General features: G+C 44.4%; 2 protein-coding genes across 2 annotated transcripts in view; both read right to left on the bottom strand.

Moving 5' to 3' along the window:
• The window catches only part of hoga1 (4-hydroxy-2-oxoglutarate aldolase 1), a 154,630-nt gene that overhangs the window by 67,312 nt on the left and 65,111 nt on the right, over positions 1–22,207 (bottom strand). The window lies entirely within an intron of this gene.
• Positions 1–22,207, bottom strand: part of lcor (ligand dependent nuclear receptor corepressor) — a 60,263-nt gene that overhangs the window by 10,134 nt on the left and 27,922 nt on the right. The window contains exons 2-4 of the mRNA XM_084006070.1: positions 13,210–13,275; positions 7,353–7,432; positions 3,906–4,017 (exon numbers count right to left, since the gene is read on the bottom strand). Coding sequence (XP_083862196.1) covers positions 3,906–4,017; positions 7,353–7,432; positions 13,210–13,275 — 258 coding nt within the window. The remainder of the gene's footprint in view (positions 1–3,905; positions 4,018–7,352; positions 7,433–13,209; positions 13,276–22,207) is intronic.

Consider the following 22,207-nt stretch of genomic DNA (forward strand, 5'->3'; position numbering starts at 1 on the left):
CTGTACTTTTACCGGTACCGACCGAAACACGTCGGTATTACCGGGTATTGGTTCACGTAAAATCCAACGGTGCCAAATTTCGGTACTTTCACGTACATCCGGAGCAGAATGCACCAGCTGATATGCCTGAGTGTAACGTTATGTCCAACTCGAAACAGAAAGCAAAAATATGACCAATTTATTGCTCCATTTACATGTAAACGTGTGTGTCTTGTGCCAGGAGGAGGCATACATCATAAATCAGAATAATATTCCTTAAAATGACTTAAATAATGGTGAACATTGACATATGGAACGCACCCACTGCTCTGAATCACGACTGGATCATGAGTCATCATGACAACGCGATTGCTGCGGCGACAGAAACTAGCAGCACACCGGCAGCTAGCAACATCGAGTCATCGCCGGCATCTCCAGGTAGGTTAACTATGTAATGTAGGTATTTGGATCGGTTGTTGGTAGAAGTGTGCAAAGTTGAATAACTGGTTAACGGTTGTAATGTTATTATCACCACCCTTTGGTTATTCCAAAATGTATAGAATCAGCAGCGTAGAATCATAACATGGCATAGCAACTAGCATAGAAGCTAGGCTATCCTATTACGGTGAAGTTCTGCTAACTTTAACGTTCAGTATTGGGGGTCGTTAACTAATCTACAAAAAGTAGGTTAGAGCTTAAATAAATTAAAGACCCTTAAAAACTGTTTATTGACTTCTGTTCTGTGGACTGTGTTCGAGTTAACGTGAGTTGCCTAACGGTATGATGATGTTACGAAACTGTAACTTTCGTATCTTTGTATCTTTGTGTACAGGCTTCCTCCACACCCTCAGAGCGGGTGTTCTCTACGGCTGGGGACACAGTGAGTGTGGAGCGGGCAAGGCTACAACCTGAAAAGAGTAGATATGCTGGTCTTTCTGAAAAAGAATTACACCGCTTAGAATTGCGTAGTAGTAGCAGCAGCGCTAGTTTTTTTTAGCTTGTTTGAGCTTGACTCTGTGTGTGTGTGTGTGTGTGTTTTAAAAAAAATGTTTACTGCCCCTACTCTGTGCGTTCATAATGTTTTATATGTTTAGGGGGGTAATACAATGTTCACATGGCTGTGTGTGTGTGTGTGTGTGTGTGTGTGTGTTTTTTTAAAACATGTTTGCCCATACTGTTCGTGTGTTTATAATGTTTTATATGTTTAGGGGGGTAATACAGTGGGGTTTTGTGTGTTTTGGGTGTTTGCATTCTGTTTGATAAAATGTTTAAACTGAGAAGTTGTGAGTTTTTTTTAACTGTAATCAAATGTTGTAGTCGTTAAAACCAGTCGTTACAGTTCAGTTACAGTAAGGTACCGAAAAAAGCATCGTTGGATACCGAGACCGAACACTAGGCACCGGCACCGGTACCGATATCGGTTCAAATGTGAAAGGTACCCAACCCTACTATCCACCCATCCATCCATCCATCCATTGATGAACAACAATCTTGATCCATCCATCCATCCACCCATCCCTCCACCCAACAGTCCATCCATCCATCCATCCACCCATCCCTCCACCCAACAGTCCATCCACCCATCCATCCACCCATCCCCTCCACCCATCCATCCATCCCTCCATCAACCCATCCATCCATCCATCCCCTCCACCCATCCCTCCATCCATCCATCGCTCCACCCATCCATCCATCCACCCAACCATCCATCACTCCATCCATCCGTCCATCCATCCATCCATCCATCCACCCAACCATCCATCCATCCATCCATCCACCCACCCACCCAACCATCCATCCATCCATCCCCTCCACCCATCCCTCCATCCATCCATCACTCCACCCATCCATCCATCCATCCAACTATCCATCCATCCATCCATCCATGCCTCCCTCCCTCCCTCCATCCATCCACTTAAGACTTAAGATGTAAAAGACAACAAGATGTTGTTATCACATACAAGAGGATATTTGCTACTGCATCAGGTAGCATTGTATCATATCATGCCATACTGTATTATATAAGTATCCCTTTTATATTATACCATATATTATATCACTTTGCATTTCTAATTTTAACATCAATTAATCAAAGAAAAGGTTTCGGCTTCCACTAAAAAAATCAAGTATCCATTAGAGTGAAATGATAAGAACAACTTGAACAAGAGCAACAAGTACCAGGAGACCACTTAGAGTCAAACTTAAACTCCCTTATTACCCCCAGCTGTGAGGAAACAAAGCCCACATCTCACACTCCTCTTTGATCTCCTCAGCTTCATGGAATGAAAAACAGTGACGATGGCGACGACACTCATTTGTTATGAATGCGTTAATCTGGCATTGTCCCAGATAAATCGGCCGCACTTATCTCTTTGTAACCAGCAGCTCTATTATTTGGATACTTCCTATGCGTGCTGAATCCAACCCTAAATAATACAAACAATACATTAGCCCAAAAATCTAATCCTGAAGATAGGCTGAAATAATCCAGAACTCACATACAGTGTATCTGTACATATGTGTGTGTATACTGTATATATATATACTGTATATGCAGCTCCACAGGCAGCGTTGCCTGTGCGAGGGAAGCCAGATTGATTATGGCCGAGCATTGATTGGACATCTGCTTCCTCTCCTCCCCGGAAAGCTTCTCTGCCTGCGTCGGGACTGAACATGATACACTCCCGGTTTAGAGGTGGATTATTATTATTATGGCAACTCTGCATATTATTCTGACTCTGAACAGGTGCTGATTTGAGACCAGCAACTGGAGCTGACGGTGCATGTACATGTGAGGACCAAGACAGAGTTGCAGAGCGTCATCCATCTCTTTTCAATGTGAAACCAGGACTCTCAATTATTTCACGTCATAGGATAATAAATAAAATATAAACTATAAAAAATATTACAGCCCTATGAAATCCGTTGAATTTTTTCCAGATTCCGTTTTAATTTTTCTAAATTCTGTGTTTTACAATTTTATCGAATTTTTTTCCCATCAAATTGTGTCTAATCATGTGGTTGACGAATCAAAATTAAGAAATTTATTGAAGAAACATTCTAGTAATTCTAAGTAAGTTTGCATAATTTTATAATTGGCTCTCAACTTTAAGGCTGAATATTCAGTTCAGTTCCTCTTCATTGATGGACTCAAACTCCATGAGAAAAACTGAATCAGAAACAATTGATAAACGACAAAAACATATCCACGGTCGCCTTTTTAAACTCCACCCACAAGAGGACAGTAGAGAGAGAGAGATTCTTATCTTTACAGTGTCTGAACACCGAGAAACCAACATGTTAGCTTGTTAGCACCCCTGGGCTCATCTCTGTTCCCCAGTGTGTTCATGTATTTCCTTGGAAATGAGGCAAAACTCTCTGTTAACTATAAATCCTGAAATTCTCCACCCCCCCAAATCAGCACCATTTTCTCGTAACCAGCTCAATACCACGTGAAATCCCCCCCCTCCTCTTATAGTAATGATGGCGCTGTTGGCACAGGTTTGGAAAGTGGGTCGGCCTCTCTGGCCCAGATCTGAGCTGATTTCGGGGTCTACCTGGAGGGCAGAGATGTCTTTGTTCCAGTTTTAAAAACTTTGATGAAGTTAGATCTGGGTGTCCCTCAGGAATCGATCCTCGGTCCCCCTTTTTTTTATCCAAGCCACAATTATGCAGATGACACACAACTTCACACATCGTTCTCCAGAAGAGACTCGCTTCCTCCCTGATTAAAGGTTTTCTTTGATGGAGAACGTTGCAGATCATACCTGCTATAAATTTTACACTAACGAGTTGTTTTTATTAGCGTCTGAATGCGTTATGGAGGGAAAGAAAATGTTTTTTATTACCTTTCGCTTGCACCCACATTGTTGAAATCAGCTAAATATTCATTTGTGTGTGTGTGTGTGTGTGTGTGTGCTAGTTACCTTTCCTGTGGAACACAGCATTGAGGAAGTCTTGGGCCTGTCTCTCCAGCCGGCTGATCCGAGACTGCTCTGACAGCACCTGGCTGCCTCCACCCTTCTCCACGCTGTGCTCCTACACCAACAGACAAAGACACAAACGAGTGAGTACTGAAACCAACCCGTCACAGTCACATCACGCGCTGGCCCGCAATCGGAGGTTTTCTATCGCGCTCCTTTAACCACGTCCAGCCAGCAGGAAAACGTACATATCTGTATCTGGATGCTCACCTTCTTGTGATTCACCAATAAGTACATTGACACATTGTTTCCTTCGCTTAGTCCCGCCTCTCAAACGTACTGGCTTCCCCAGAGTGTAAATGGAAAGATTTTAAAATCCTGTTCCTGGTCTACGAGGCACTGAACGGTCTCTTGGGCCTAAATACTAACATTCACACCCCTTAGCTCACATGGAGCAGGTCTACTCAGGGTTCTTAGACCCTTCCTCTTTCAAGACGATGTTTTAACTGTATACATTTCTTTGGGTGTGAGAAAATAATATTATGAATTCCACTGAGCAGAATCAAAAACCAGCACATGTAAACGTGACGTCTGAACACGAGCTGGTCAGTAAGCAATAAAATGACACAACAAGGAGCCTCTACTGTTCAAGCTGACAGCCAATCAAACGGCTTCCTCAGGACGCCCAAGGTCTCAAGCCTGACGACTATTATGAACCGTGTTTCAGAGGGAATGTGTCCGTTAGCGTCGATGGCTGGAGACAAAGCAACAAGCCGAGTCGAGAGCGTTCCCGTCCTCTTCATTTTGAGCGCCCTCAAGCTCTCTCTCCTTCTGTGTTTCCGCTGGCGGTCTGCGTGGCTTCAGATCAATGAATCGATGATTCCCGCCCACTGAAAGCTCCTCTGGCATTTCACAAACAAGCAGAGGGTAATAACAGCGAAGAGAGAGAGAACTTTCGAGGAGCCCTGACGGATGAATAAAAGATCCTATCGAGTGAGAAGAGGAATACAATTAAAGGGCTGCCGCAAAAATTGTAGTTTTATTATTGGCTTTATTTTGATTTGCACACTACGAGCGGCTGACATAATTATTGACCCGTCAGAAAGATCTCCTGCGATCCCTGCTCGGCTCGGCTGGATGGATTTTTGCTCTGTGGATTGATTTGGACTGTTCCATCCGTCTGTAGTTACAGTGTTACACACAGGAACTTCAGTTGTATTTGTGTACCGTTTACATACTGAAGGGGGAATGTGCTTCATTATCTCCAGCAGAGACAGATGGGGGGGGGGGGGGCGGGGTGGAGCAAGGATGTTTTTAGGAGACAGATGGCCGACCTTGGGGGTCGGGCTGGGGTCAAGTTGAAAAACAAGCAACGGTAGAGGGAAGCCCCCCCCAACTTCCTTCCCCTCCCTCGTCACTTGTTCAGTCACCAACCCAAAAGTAAAGGAGATGGAAAACACAGACAAGAAGTCCTTAAAAGAGTTTAACAACAGAGATCTTCTACCTGGGGTCCGGTAACCCCAGGGGGTCTGCAGAGTTACTGCAGGGGGTCCCTAAAATTATTTGATCAATAATCAAATTTAAATTTCCCTGTTTATTTCATATTATGGTGAGAAATTCTGATGTAGAAATGCCAAAATATAATTAAAACATGAATCTGTCAATAATTATGGCACTATAGGCTGCACTACACATTATTATTGGCCCGCTTTAATAATGTAATAGGGGGTCCCTCCACCAGGTCTCTGTGGGCCTTGGGGGTCCCTTCACCAGGTCTCTATGGTGAATTGAGCAAATTCATGAAACATCTAATTGAATATTTCCATCAGCTTCCTTTATTGCATTTATCATAGAATGACTTCATAGATGGAGGAACTTCGTCGGTGCTTCGTCTACAGGAGACGCATCGCCAACGTGTCGACATAAACGCTCATTACTATTCTGCTCTGATCGCTCATTAGCCGGGGAGAAACGGTGGAGAGGAGGCGCTGGCCTCTCCGCGGCTGTCTCACTAATTTACACCGTCATCCTCCTCCTCCTCCACACACACACACACACACACACACCTCCAAATCATGGTGGTCAAGACCACGATACGTGAACAACACAAATAACAAGCATGCAGGAGGAGGCGGGACAAAGACCTGGGTCCGTCCAAAGGTACACTTGAATCGCCACCGACCGAAGTTGCAAGTTTACATCCGCGTCTGTTTAAAACGTCACTACAGGTGGTCCCATCCTATCCGTTTAGCTAAACTACATATTTTTATTCTAGTATGTGAAATTGTCATAATCAACATATGCATTCTCAAGTCGGCTCGTTTCGTGATGTCACAGTGACCTTGAGGTTCATCTTTTGAGTCCAGGTGGACATTCGTGCCAACATTTTGAAGAGATTCCCTCGTACGGGCCGGACACCCGAAAACATGATGTATACTACGTCATAAAACTGTCATAGTATGTCATAAAAGAGTCGTAAACCTGTCGTAATGTAATATGTCGTAAAAAAAGATGTCATAAAAAGCTATAGTATAGTATGTTGTCAAAAAAAAATCATGAAAATTCATAGCATAGCATGTCATAAAAATGTCATAAAGAAAACTCAAAAGTGAAGATATTGTTCTTGGCTCCGAACACCTGGGAAACAGATGCCCTAATGATAAAGCTGTCAAGAATGTCAGGATATAAAGCATTGGGGTAAAACGAGTCTGTGCATCTCAAGACTAGATTATTATTCACTCCCTATTATAAGGCAGCAATACGTCTTTTAACCCCATTAAAGTGATTTGGTTATTTGTGGTTCCTGGTTCCAAAGTAGCTCCCAGCTAAGGGCTGGCTCAGGCTCGCCTTGAACCAGCCCTTAGTTAAGCTGCTATAGGCCTATACTGTCTGGTGACTTCCTGTGATACACTGAGCTCCTCCCTCCTTCTCACGTTAAAATGTATAGTCATAAAAAAACTCACTGTATCATGTCTCATGTCATATTATAAAGTTTGTTGGAAAAAATCAGAGAACAATATGTTGAAAATGAGTAATAAAAATAGTCCAGTGTGTTGAAAAACTGATTAAAAAGTCATGATATTCCATGTCGGAAAAAGTGATAGTATAGTCGTAGAAAATGTAAAACATCAGATTATAGTAATAAAAAATGTCACTAAAATTGTGTAGCGGAATTGTTAGAGTAGCATGTTGTAAAAAAAAATCATAGTATGATATGTTGTAAAAGAAAAGTAGAAACATCAGAGTATAATATTTCATTAAAGAAAGTCATAGTATAGCATGTCATAAAACAAGCAGATTCTGTCATTAAAAATGTCTTTAAAAAGTCATAACAAATTGTAATATATATCTATCATACTATGTCACAAAATAAAAATGTTTTATATATATATACACGAGTATGTTTATTTGACCTTAAACAGGACAGGAAACCTGGACGATGTCTCCTACCTTGACTTTCTCACGTCTTAAGCAGCAGAAGAGACAGTTGTCATCGAAGGACCAGTCAGACACTTCCTCTGGCTCGCAGTCTGGACGAGACGGAAAGAAAGGGTTAAACACACGAAATATACCTCTAAACTTAATGCACACAGCATCTGATCCATCCTCCCAAATACACACTGATAAAATATCACCCCCCTTAAAACTACAAAACAGCTGTTTTTGATCTTTTGTTTGTGTGTTAGAATCTGTATCTGGATGTTCAAACCGAGCTGACGTTTTATTTAAAAAAAACCCCAGCTGTCATTGAGGTGTAGATGAATGGGGGGGGGGGGCATCAAAACCTCTCACTTGTAATTACAGCGGTGATGACTAAACTTCACGAAAATCGAACCAAACCGGAGAGTGACAGACGAGCTCAGTTCCACACCGATACATTTATGTAAAGACCACAGACGCTGTGTGTGTGTGTGTGTGTGTGTGTGTGTGTGTGTGTGTGTGTGTGTATATGTGTGTGTGTGTGTGTGTGTGTGTGTGTGTGTGTGTGTTTGTTCATGCCCTCCAGCCCTCTGTACTAAGAACGTATTACCCGGTTTCCATCCACCTTTCTGTGAAACGTGTTCGGTGGGATGAAGAAATTCACTGCTGTCTCCTGGTAGTTCATCTGCTGCACATCATGAAAACTCTCCCTCTCCGTCTCTCCCTCTCTCTCTCCCTCTCTCTCTCTCTCTCTCCCCCTCTCCCTCCCTTGCTCTCCCCCTCTCTCTCTCTATTATTATTATCATTATTATTATTTCATAACAGCAGAAGTTTCTCTGCCGTTGACGTCATTACATCGGCTACAAACAACCGTCTGAAGTGCATGAATGACTGAATGAATGAATGAATGAATGAATGAGTTAAATGACTATTATTTTGTTAATTAATTAGTTGATTTGAGTCATTCATTTGTTTTTATTCTCTGTTTTTCTAAACCATCTCTTTGATGGAAGTTCATCACGTTTATGTTTGAGAGATGATTCATTATCCAGCAGCAGGCTTTGCTGTTCTTTGAACTTCCTGTTTCATATTCAGCCCTTTTTACTGTGAGACTCGTTTTTAATTCATAATTGTTTTTTGTTTTGACCGTTAGTGACATGAGTGATACTGACCAGAGCTTGTGGATAATATATCTATCTACTGTATACGTGTGTGTGTGTGTATATATATATCTCAGCCATTATTATTCATCAACGGTTGCTCTTATCGATAGTAATTCTTGTGATTGATGGGGATGAAGCCGACTGTCAGGTTTAGCTCTCTCATACATGGACGCGTCTTCATCCTTCACAATGTTGGATGCTTTTTACTGATATAGCAACATTAGAACTAAGGGAGTCAGAGAGAGGAGACTGCCATCAACTTGGTTACAGCTGAGCTGTTGCCATGGCGCCACGCTGCCTTTAAAAGTCCCGAGTTCAGTCTGAAACCACAGCGAGAGGGAGAGAGAGGGAGGAAACAGCGAGTGTGTTCCAGACAGGAGGAGGAAGAAGGCAGCTCACCAGAAACACAAGAACTAAATCAATATGGTCACCGCATCCCGTGTCACATCACAAACTCGTATCTGCACGTCGCCGTTCCAGTTTACCTTAAGATGTGAAATACACGGATTTAAAATAATTCTATGTCTTTGTTGAACACTATCAAACCTCCGTATGTCTGTTAAAAGACTCATAAACAAAGTCTGCTTCCTGCTACACAGACAATGTTTGGATTCTGAGATGAAAGAGAATTACAAGATTTGAACATCAATGTCACAACTTTGGATGTATTTCTATGCAATGTGAAGGATTCTAGACGTCAAGTAACTGGTTTACATTCCATAGAGTGATGGAAACCATTGGCCACCCTGCATGGACCAGATGTTGTAAAAGTATTAATATCGGGGCGGCCGGTGGCGCAGTGGCTAGGGCAGCCGCGTGGTCCCGGGTTCGAATCCCGCCCGGGACACATTTCCTCATGTCACCTCCCTCTCTCTCTCCCTGTTTCCACACTGTCTGAAAAATGAATAAAAGGCTTCAATGGCGCTCTAGCCAAAAAATAATCTTTGAAAAAAAGTATTAATATCAGGGTTGGTACGGGTGCTGGAAATCCTTGAAAACACTTGAATTTAAGTGTGGTGTTTTCAAGGTTTGAAAAGTGCTTGGATGTAGACTAAAGGTCTTGAAATGTGTGTTGTATGTGATGACATCTATGATAGAACAGAGAAAAGAAGATCTCCATATTTGAGGGACTGAAAACAGCATTTTCTGACATTTCTTTATGAAAAATGACTTTTGATGATGAACAGATGATGAAAATAGTTGGTGGTTATATTTCTGAGGATCTATTAGTGGAATTAGTTTTCCTTTCATTTGTGGTCCTTCTGTAAAAAGCTGTCTCCAAACATCATGTTGGTTGTTTAGAGGACAATAACATCTCATTTAATGTGATGAACAAGTGACATAATAAGTAGACTGAATACTGACCATTGGATTGATACAAATATGGAGTTTACCACAGCTGGAAGGGGCTGGAAAAGCATGGAAATACACCTTGAAATGCTTGAAAAGTGCTTGAATTTGACTTTGGAGAAGGTGGAGAAACCCTGTAATACCGGCGACATCACTGACATCCCTGGAGGGACTTTTTTCCCAATCAAAGTCCACTTTTCTCACACATTCCTGTGAGGTGTGCAACAGTCTGTTACTCTCTTTTACTCGCTGTGATGAAAAGGTCAGAGGTCAGCTGTGCTTGAACCCCGCGGTTGTGACACTTACAGCATCCCTGGGAAGGCGCCAATTAGCTGGAGTCCCACTGCTAACGTGACCTCCCGCCCTCACGGTGGTCACGTTCCTGTTTGTGTGTGTGTGTGTGTGTGTGTGTGTGTGTGTTGAGGAAGACGTTCACATGAATCTTTAAGTTCCTACTCGACAGTCACATTGTGTGTTTACGACGTTCTGAGACCATGAACCTGATCTCACCGATCGAATGCCAGTTTGTTAAAAACAACGGGTCATTATGACCTGAATTATTTTATTTATATTGCTGTGAGGTCCTAACTTTTACGAGATAACATTTGAACACACCATGATAACGTTGTCCTTTACCGTCACCCCAGAATGCAGAATAGAGCTTGAATGCATCGTAATGCAACTAATGGCACCTCCGTTAACGTTAGCTGTTAGCTCCGTTATTTAGCCAAGCAAGGCTGCTAATGCTAACTAGCTCCCCTCACGATACAGAAAAAATAGTGTCATTAAATAATTCAGATTATAGTGTCATTAAAATGTCTTTAAGAAGTAATTAATACATTTATAAAAAATATTAAAAAATCCTACTATAATACATCGTAAACATAATATAGTATGTAAAAAAAAAAGTTATGTCATAAAAATGTCACGTTGTAAATGGTGCTGGTGGCCAGCAGAGAGAAGTAGGACCGTTTTCTCATAGACTTCTATACAACCAGAAAGGAGTCGCCCCCTGGTGGCCAACAGAGAGAAGTAGGACCATTTTCTCATAGACTTCTATACAACCAGAAAGGAGTCGCCCCCTGGTGGCCAGCAGAGAGAAGTAGGACCATTTTCTCATAGACTTCTACACAACCAGAGAGGAGTCGCCCCCTGGTGGCCAGCAGAGAGAAGTAGGACCATTTTCTCATAGACTTCTATACAACCAGAAAGGAGTCGCCCCCTGGTGGCCAGCAGAGAGAAGTAAGACCATTTTCTCATAGACTTCTACACAACCAGAGAGGAGTCGCCCCCTGGTGGCCAGCAGAGAGAAGTAGGACCATTTTCTCATAGACTTCTATACAACCAGAGAGGAGTCGCCCCCTGGTGGCCAGCAGAGAGAAGTAGGACCATTTTCTCATAGACTTCTATACAACCAGAGAGGAGTCGCCCCCTGGTGGCCAGCAGAGAGAAGTAGGACCATTTTCTCATAGACTTCTATACAACCAGAGAGGAGTCGCCCCCTGGTGGCCAGCAGAGAGCATGACCGGTTAAGGCACATCAGCATGGCTTCACTTCACAGAACAGGAGAATAAGGGCTCTTTTGGGGGGAGAAATGATTTCATCCACAATGTGTGGACGTTTCAGTGTTTAACCACATTTAACTTTAGGAAAACCAGTGACGACGTTGTGTGTGTGAGACAGGTTTCACTGTCTGCAGCTCTGTTTATCAGCTAGTGCCTGCTTGACTGGGTGTGTGTGTGTGTGTGTGTGTGTGTGTGTGTGTGTGTGTGTGTGTGTGTGTGTGTGTGTGTGTGTGTGTGTCTGTGTGTGTAGAAGTTTAATGCATGAGTGAAAATGACGTAGAGAAGCCAGAAATATTCTAAAAATGCCTTAAGTTGGTGGGGGAAGGGTCACATGACTGCAGGACACCATGTTGACCTCGTTTCTCCATGGGAGAGAGAGAGAGAGAGAGAGAGGGAGGGAGAGAGAGAGAGAGAGGGAGGGAGAGAGAGAGAGAGAGAGAGATCTGGGGGTTAGATAAGATCGGTCGCCGCTGCTTTTTTTATTTTTAAATGACATCCATATTTATTGAGCGTCATTCAGAGCAGCTAAATCTCTCCGACAGGCCGTGAATCAGATTGTTGTTTTGGTGACTTCTACCGTATTTCATAGTATATGAGTGCACACGGTTGTTTTTCTCTAAGCTGCCTAAATAACATCAACATACTTACTGTTATTTAAATAATGTGCATTTGCAAATAAATGATAAAAAACATGAATGGAAACACAGGACACTATCCATCCTGTTATAGTATCCAGAAATTGAGCTCGAGTCTGAGGATATATGTTTATGCTCCCAATAGACCTCATTCTGCACTCTATACTTTTTTTGTACAATATCATGTTTACAAGTCTACTCTATTTCTATTCTATTTTTTACATTTTTTTATTTATATTGTTAATTTTTGCTATTGTTATTATTGCTATTGTGTTTCTTGTAACATACTGTCCTTTGGCTGCTGTGGCAAACAAATTTCCCCGTTGAGGGACAATAAAGGAATTCTGATTCTGATATGAAGTGGATGTCGTCATGGTGATGTCACACATTAGGTTGTGGACTACAGATTTGAAGCCTTGAGTTGCAAATTGTTTAAAAGCATACGTGACACAATAGAATGTTTTTTTCTCAACAAAAACAAAAAGTGACTCCAGGATGTTTTAGTGCTATTTTATGAGTTTCAAGTATGTTTGTATAATCGCAATTTATTTGGCCACGATAATTGTGACATTTTTTTTAGAAGCAACTAGGGGGAGGAAGTTTGGGGGTCTTGCTCAAGGGCACATCTCCGGCTCCCCATCCACCAACCAGCAACCCCTCCGTCTCCCAAACCAAGTCCAGAATTTCTGAGCTGCTGCTGGCTTTGGTCTAAACAGCACCAGACAAGGCGGACTGGTGAGACCGGTCTGGGAGACCACCAGATCAGGTGTTCCCATCTTGAGTCTGAGTGAATCAATCACATGGTTGTGTGTAGTAGAAGCAGGCTGTTGATTTGGCCATGCATGTAGATGGATCCATAGATACCGAGGGAGATGCTGTGCATTGTTAGCTTGCTATTAAACCTCTCATATTTAATAAGGTCAATATGGCAGAATAATGATTTCTAAGAAGGCTTAAAGCAAACCACAGACAGGCTGAATCGAAATCATTTCAGTGCTTGTAAACAAACGCCACCGGCAGAAAAACATCATTATTTTTCCCTTTTTGCAGATTGATTGATTGACAGTTCGATTCCCTTCAGTTTCTCATCATCACTGGAAATCACTTTGTGATTCTGATTCGATAACTAAAATGTGAGTAAAGATTTCCCAACATGAATTGGGTGTTTGTTTACCTTGGAAAAGGGTGATGTCGTTGACTAGTCCCGGCCCAAACAAGCCTTCCAAGATGCTTTCAAAGCCTGCGAAGAAGAAACGAGACGTTAACGCGGGCCGACGTTTACCGTCAAAACAGCAGAGTGGCTTCCATGTACAACAACAACACTGTCAAGATGCACTACTAAACGGATTGTTGAGCCGTTAGTCCGTCGTGTTTGAAGAGTTGGGGAAACAAAAATGACAACGTGCGTTTCCCGTAGGGTATATTTGGCTGCTGCACAGCCGGCAGCGTTCTCCCATGGCAACAACAACAGCAAACTATTTGTAATCTGGAATTGTGCTGAAATTAGAAGATGTAAGCACACGGACACACACACACACATGTCTCCAAAGACACACACACACACACACGCACACACACACACACACACGCACACACACACAAACGTACAGACCGTGGAAGCGTTTATTCTCCTCGGCTCTTAAAGAAAATTAGCGCTTTACCTCTCATACGCCAAGCTAATGTCACTCACACTTCTTTTTTTTTTAATGTAAATACCTTCTTCCTGCTGTTGCTTAGCAACCGCATACAGAGAAAGATAAATACATATTGCAATTTTCAACCTGACCCTCCCCCCTCCTCTCCCACCTCATCGTCCATGAAATGGAAATGGAGGCAGACACAGAGAAAGTGTGTGTGTGTTTAGCATGGAGAGGAAAGGTTACCGGAGCACATATACATTGTTCAAGTGTAGCCACTTGTCAGACCTCATACTTAACACTGGAATGAATCGCTGATCAGCCGCAGCCTCGGCCGAATACATTTCTCCGTTATAAAATCATCACGGCCGACCTCACGCCAGTGCCGCCGCCGCCGCCACTTCAGCCCCGCCGGCATCACACAGGCCAAGACTCAAGGACTGCGGCTGTGTTTTTGTTCCCAGGTTCAGTTCAGTTTTATTAAACTGGTAAAGCAGACGGTGACAGAGAACGTAGAATGCAGCCTTTTAAAACACAGGGGACAGGAAGTAACTAAAGTTACAAAGAACTGAACTTCCTGTGATATTTGTTATGGGTTAAGATCATGTGACTGATTAAGCCAATCAAAAATAGTCCACAGTCAATGGGCCTCATTCAAGGACCCCTCATTATTTATTCACAGTTAGAATCAGACACAACAAAGACTTTCAGTAGCTAACGTAGCATCGAAGTGCTGATTCTAGTCAACGATGTGCTAACTTGCTAATGTTAGCGCCACAGTTTTTTTTACGTAGAAACGTCGTGTTTTATAAATGTATATCTCCGTCCAGGTTGGCCCCTAGATGCTACGCTGTGATTGGTTGGTCAGTGCATTCCTGATTAAGAGTGTGTGTGTGTCTGTGTGTGTGTGTCTGTGTCTGTGTGTGTGTGTGTGTGTGTGTGTGTGTGTGTGTGTTAAATCCTTCATTATAAAACCTCTAGTGTTTTCAGTTTGTGTTGGCCCAAAGCCAGAAAAGAAGTACTTTGTGTTATCCTTTTAAATTCCAGCAAGACCTGTCATGTGGTGATATAAACATCAACACACACACACACACACACACACACACACACTGCTGCTGAAGTCAAATTTAAAAAAACAAAATAACACATGATTACAACAACATCTTGTCCATTTGTTTTTAACACTTTATAAAAGAATCCTCGGGGACCAACCTGCAGCTAAATTAGTGCCCCCCCCCATTCACTCACACACACACACATCACATTGCATTCCCTTAAACCTGCACATGCAAAATTCATGCGGCCTACAAAGGCAGCTTTGATAACAAAAAAAGGAGGCTTCAAAGAATTTTCCCAAGCAATTCCCCCCACATACCCCCCCCCCCCCCCCCCCTCCTCCCTGATATGCACACACCGCTTTCTAGTTGGGGGGAGGGGGGGGGGGGGGGTAATTAGGTTGCAGCGTGAGGAATCACCGCTGAAAGTCAAAGTCAGTCCAGCCTCAGCGCTGTTTGGGCCACGAGACGGATGACGCTTTCATATTTAAAGCGACAGTCACAAATGCCCCCCCCACTCCCCGAAGCCACGGGGCAAAAAAAAAATCTCCAGAAATGTAGGTCAGTTAGTGAACACACACTGGGCCCAAAAGCATTCACACATCATGACATGGCAGAGAGAGAGAGAGAGAGAGAGAGACCACACAAACACACACGCGCACATCATGGCATCTGGGATTCTGTCAGTGTATATATACATGTACATGTATGTGTGTGTATATATAGATATATAGATATATATATACACACACACTGAGCTGTCCCCAACCTCTGAAACCTCCATTGTGTCACCTCGTTTCACTTCACAGAGTCCAGCAGCCCAGAGCAGCGTGTGACACACACACACACACACACACACACACACACACACACACACACACACACACACACACACACACACACACACACACAGTAAAGTGAATCACAAGACATGGAGCTAATCCACATCTGTACCAGAAAGGACAACAACGTACATCTAATAACACAGATTTAAATATGTGAGTGAGCAGCTGCTGACACAGAAATATGATTTCTATTATAAAGGTTTCTAATTACTTTAATTACTAATTAATAACTAATTCAGTGTACAAGCACACGATTACTCTTATAACTGCTTGGTTTTGTTGACAGATGAAATATTATTTATACCTTGGGATTCTCTTTTTTTTGTTTGTCAGTGCAACAATTGATCCTTATCTCATTCTGTTGTGTTCAAGAAAATCCAGTAACTCTGTCCCTCCCCCTCCCCCTCCACCCCCCTGCGAGCTACAGACGCCTTCCCTCGGCCTGGCTGGTCTGTCAGTTGCAGAGACCACAGAGAAAGAAGAAGAGAGAGCCATGCGTCTTCTAACACAATTTATCTGCCTGAGTGTGTTTCGTCGTGGCAACGGGGAAATTTAGCAACATCTTACAAGCACCAAAACGATCCCGGTGCTGTTGAGAGCAACTGAGCTGCTCAAACATTCATTCAGGGTCCCGCTTGTCAAATCAAAGCGCCAACACAAGAAACGGCTTCTTATCCGATTCCCTGCGAGGTGAAGGAACCCGACACGGGAGGAAGCGCTGCCATCCATCCGAATCAGGGAACCGACATTTGGTCTTTCCTGTGACCGTTGGGCCCGAGCTATATATAGAGCTGCATGAGCATTAATAATTTAGCATGACTAAAGCTCTTAGAACCGGACCCCCCCTCCCCTCCTTTGCCTGTCCCTGATCAAATCAATACCTAATTAACCCCAACGGGGGTCTGGGCTTAAGGGAAGAGGAAGTGAGACAACATGTATGAGAGCGATGGCGAGCATCAACAAGCCACGTGAACCTAACACCTTTGTGGTCATTGCATTTAAGTCTTCAGTCCTTTTTGTTCCCCAAGGCTGCTTCCAGAAACACATGAACTAGCCTCGTCCATTTAGATGTAAACAGAAGCAAAAGTATGCACGGTAGGTAGGTAGGTGGGCAGGTAGGTAGGTAGGTAGGCGGGCAGGTAGGTAGCTAGGTAGGTAGGTGGGCAGGTGGGTAGATAGGTGGGTAGGTAGGTAGGTAGGTAGGTAGGTAGGTAGGTGGGCAGGTGGGTAGGTAGGTGGGTAGGTAGGTAGGTAGGTTAGGTAGGTGGGCAGGTAGGTAGGTAGGTGGGCAGATAGGTTGGTGGGCAGGTGGGCAGGTAGGTGGGCAGGTAAGTGGGCAGGTAGGTAGGTGTGCAGGTAGGTAGGTAGGTGTGCAGGTAGGTAGGTAGGTGGGCAGGTAGGTAGGTAGGTGGGCAGATAGGTTGGTAGGTGGGCAGATAGGTTGGTGGGCAGGTGGGTAGGTAGGTGGGCAGGTAGGTGGGCAGGTAGGTACGTAGGTGGGCAGGTAGGTAGGTAGGTGGGCAGATAGGTTGGTGGGCAGGTAGGTAGGTAGGTGGGCAGATAGGTAGGTAGGTGGGCAGATAGGTTGGTAGGTGGGCAGGTAGGTAGGTAGGTGGGCAGGTAGGTAGGTGGGCAGGTAGGTAGGTAGGTGGGTAGGTAGGTAGGTGGTTAGGTAGGTAGGTGGTTAGGTGGTTAGGTAGGTAGGCAGGTGGGTAGATAGGTGGGTAGGTAGGTAGGTAGGTGGTTAAGTAGGTGGGTAGGTGATTAGGTGGGTAAGTAGGTGGTTAGGTAGGTAGGTAGGTGGGCAGGTAGGTAGGTAGGTAGGTGGTTAGGTAGGTAGGTGGTTAGGTGGTTAGGTAGGTAGGCAGGTGGGTAGATAGGTGGGTAGGTAGGTAGGTAGGTAGGTAGGTAGGTAGGTGGTTAAGTAGGTGGGTAGGTGATTAGGTGGGTAAGTAGGTGGTTAGGTAGGTAGGTAGGTAGGTAGGCTCGGGACATAACAAACAGTGCCCACCATGGAAGAGACGGTTAGAGGCCAAGATACGGAGTGATGTTAGCCAGCTGGCTAAACTGCAGAAAGGGAACATGGTGAATAAAGGGGCACCCAGGAAGTACAACTCACTCTCCATACCAGAGGCACTCGAAACTGCTAAACAACGACTAACAGCTCTGGCCACCCGGTTGAAGAGATACACCAAGGAGGGAGAGGCCAGGAGAATAAACAAGCTGTTCTCCACTGAACCAGCCAAGGTGTACTCTCAGTGGCAGGGAAACAACAACCAGTCAGACCCGCCAAGAGCTGAGGTGGAAAAATACTGGAAAGACATATGGGAAAAAGAGGCATCACACAACACCAATGCCCAATGGTTAGTGGACCTAAGAGCTGATATGATACATACGTACTGGCTGAAGAAGCTAACTGCACTCCATGAACGCCTAGCAGCACAGATGAACCAGCTGCTGAGGGATGGGACCCACCCAGAGTGGCTAACCCATGGCAGGACAGTCCTAATCCTGAAAGACCCCCAGAAGGGACCCGTCCCATCCAACTACCGGCCAATTACCTGTCTCTGCACAACATGGAAGGCCCTGTCAGGCATCATTGCGGCGAAGATAAGTAAGCATATGGCTCAATACATGAGCAAGGCACAGAAAGGAATTGGCAGTAACACCAGAGGAGCCAAGCACCAGTTACTGGTTGATAGAACAGTCGCCTGAGACTGTAAGAAGAGACAAACCAACCTGTGCACTGCCTGGATTGACTACAAGAAAGCCTATGACTCAATGCCGCACACATGGATACTGGAATGCCTGGAACTGTATAAGATCAACAGGAACCTAAGGGCCTTCATCCAGAACTTGATGGAAATATGGAAGACAACCCTAGAGGCCAATTCAAAGCAGATTGCCCAAGTCAACATAAAGTGCGGCATATACCAGGGAGATGCACGATCACCACTGCTGTTCTGCATAGGCCTGAACCTCCTCAGTCAGATCATCACGAAGAGTGGCTACGGGTACCGATTCCGTAGTGGGGCAACAATAAGCCACCTGCTCTACATGGATGACATCAAGCTGTACGCCAGGAGTGAGCAAGAAATAGACTCACTGATCCACACCACCAGGATCTACAGCGATGACATAGGGATGTCATTCGGATTGGACAAGTGTGGCCGGATGGTCTCAAAGAGAGGCAAGATTATCAGGACTGAGGGGATCGACCTACCAGAAGGCAACATAGGTGATATCCAAGACAGCTACAAGTACCTTGGCATCCCACAGGCTAATGGAAACCATGAAGAGGCCACAAGGAAATCAACCACAGCCAAATACCTCCAGAGAGTAAGGCAGGTCCTGAAAAGTCAGCTGAATGGTAAGAACAAGGTCCGAGCCATCAACATGTACGCACTACCAGTCATCAGATCCCCCGCTGGTATCATAAGTTGGCCAAAGGAGCTAGAAGCCACAGATATCAGGACTAGAAAGCTCCTCACCATGCACGGAGGGCTCCACCCCAAGTCCAGCACCCTGAGGCTATACACTAAGCGGAAAGAAGGAGGCCGAGGGCTAGTGAGCATCAAGGCCACGGTCCAGGATGAAACATCGAAAATTCGAGATTACATCGAAAAAATGGCCCCGAAGGATGAACTGCTAAGTGAATGTCTCAGGCAGCAGAACCCTGATGAGAGTGCGGAGGAGGAGGAGGAGCAGACCACCTGGAGGGACAAGCCCCTACATGGCATGTACCACCGTCAGATAGAGGAAGTGGCTGATATCAAGAAATCCTACCAGTGGCTGGAAAATGCAGGACTGACAGACAGCACAGAGGCACTAATCATGGCAGCACAAGAACAGGCCATAAGCACAAGAGCCATAGAGGCCAGGATCTACCAGAGCAGATCAGACCCCAGATGCAGACTGTGCAAAGAAGCCCCTGAGACAGTCCAGCACATAGTAGCAGGGTGTAAGATGCTAGCTGGATCAGCGTACATGGAGGGGCACAACCAAGTGGCTGGGATAGTACACAGGAACATCTGCAACCAGTATGGAATAGAAGTAGCCAAATCCCAATGGGCCATACCACAGAAGGTGACTGAGAACAACAGGGCCAAGGTTCTGTGGGACTTCAGCTTCCAGACTGACAAACAGCTCCTGGCTAACCAACCGGACATAGTGGTGGTGGACAAAGAGCAGAAGACAGTGGTGGTGATAGATGTGGTGATCCCAGCTGACACCAACATCAGGAAGAAGGAACACGCGAAAATTGAGAAGTACCAAGGGTTGAAAGAGCAGCTGGAACAGATGTGGAAGGTCAAGGCTAGCATGGTCCCCGTGGTAGTGGGGGCACTCGAGGCAGTAACCCCCAAACTGGGAGAGTGGCTCCAACAGATCCCAGGAACAACATCTGAAGCCTCAATCCAGAAGAGTGCAGTCCTAGGAACAGCCAAGATACTGCGCAGAACCCTCAAACTCCCAGGCCTCTGGTAGAGGACTCGAGCTTGAGGATGACACAGATACCACATATATATATGTCCTCATATATATATATATATATATATACATACAGTGTTTCCCCTAGAATTTTTTTCAGGCCCGGTGGTACCCACCGAAAAAACCCTAAACAGACGAGACACGTGGGATGGTGTATTGGTGCAATTCTGCAATTATTATATTTGCATTCAACATTTTTGTTCAACCAGAGTGTATTCAAGGTTTTCAAGGATTCAAGGCGAGAGTGACTTATTAAGGTGCCTGTTGATGGAAATGATCCAAAATTAGGGGCCGGAAAAATATGGCTGGAAAATGAGGAGCATCACATTAATAGCTACAGTTACTCTAAAACACTATAACGACATATGGGTGCATATATTGTCGTATTTTATCAAGTAAAATATAAGTTATAGGTTTACTCAACAGCCTAATAGTTCATAGAAATTCAGGTAGAAATAGGTTAACTCAGAGTTCCACAGCTTACCAAAAAACAATCCTTATTTTATTAACATAGGCTGCCTAAGGGCGCGATCAGTACCGTGCCTCGGCACGATTGCCCCCGGGGGGTCCCCCACGGCTTGCATTCACAGTGCTCCAGCCCAAACGGGCTTTGGCCCGTTAGCCGGTTGTACATACGTCATTACGTCCTAATACTACACACACATGGCTTGATGTTGTTTTTAAGGAGCGCCGTCTCTGCATATATTTCTCGACAACACTCGACCTGCATCAGCGCATGTGCGCACGAGCGGATCTGTGCGAGCAGGCAGCGTGAGGAAAGCGGATCCGGTTCCGGTACCGGTCCGGTTCCGCTCACACCACGAGTCTGAAGAGTGCAACAGCTTATCAAAATACAGTGTCAACTTTCCGTGTTTTCAAAGTAGAAAGCGACATCGTGGTGGTTTAACGAGGCAGAACGGCAGCAGAACAACATCAAGCGCGTAAAGTACACGAAGAAGAACGTAGCGGGAGCGCGCGGCGAGGATTGTTGCGGACGCGCGTCTTGCGGAGCAAGTCTACTGTGCTGCGCAGAGACGCTCCTAATGTAAATGTTTATTGATTTATGAATGAATTGATAGGTGGCTTATTTTTGGCATATTGATTTTTTTTTTTTGGCCTGGCGGCAGGTCTCCTTGGCCTGGCAGCCCCTGTACAATGGTAGGGGAAACACTGTATATATATATGAGGACGTCAAGTTTACCTGCAGCTGAATATATATATATTATATCGTCATGGATTAAAGTGGTTGTGATTCTTTATCCAAGATGGAGGAAGCCCTAACAGAAAAAAAAGAAATCAATGTTGCAGCCGACCTCTTTGATCTCTGTGATCTTCTGCTCTGCAATTAGCTGCAGCCGTTTCCCACAGAGGGCTCTTTAAAAAAAGAACCTAGAATAACATTATTTTTGTGTAAATTTTTGCACTTTAACCCTGATTATAACCTCCACAACACATAATCCAGCGTGGGGATGGTGAGGACGCGGCCGGGGGCGACTCTGGGGTTTTGGGGGAAAAAAAGACACGAGGACATCACATGACAAGCGTCCAGAAACACGGAGACAGAAATCTGCTGGCAGACTAATCTATTCTCTCCACACATGTTCCATACGGACGGCCGTGTGGACTCAAAGTGACCACACAGTTTCCTCTAATTCGGCGGGAAGTACAGCACATAGTAAAAATGACATGTACAGTCTTATGGTTGATCTTTTTTTTAATGTGTGTCAAAATGACCGTCTTAATAATGAGGACCATGCAAAGGAACATACTCAAAGAAGACCGCTGTGTCTCGACGCGCACATGATGCAAATAAGACCATTTCAACATTCATAATGTCACAGAAATGCATTTTTTTACGCTTTGATTATCTCTCCCAACATAACTTAAAATAAAATGCTTCTTTTGTATGATTACTGACTGTTCTTTGCACTATTACTATTACAATATCATACAGAAACTTTTGCTGCTACTTTCTTAAATACACATAGTAGACTATATAGTATAGAGTATCGCCGTGGGACAGTGAGAAACGTCTTCTTGATTCCATTGTATGTCTGGTACATGTGAAGGAATTGACAATAACGCTGACTGACCGACAGAAACGGCAACAGGACAGCCTGACCTCGCAGCAACATGTAAAAGGACCA

Source organism: Eutrigla gurnardus, assembly GCF_963514095.1.
Source record: "Eutrigla gurnardus genome assembly, chromosome: 3".
NCBI classification, from domain to species: domain Eukaryota; kingdom Metazoa; phylum Chordata; class Actinopteri; order Perciformes; family Triglidae; genus Eutrigla; species Eutrigla gurnardus.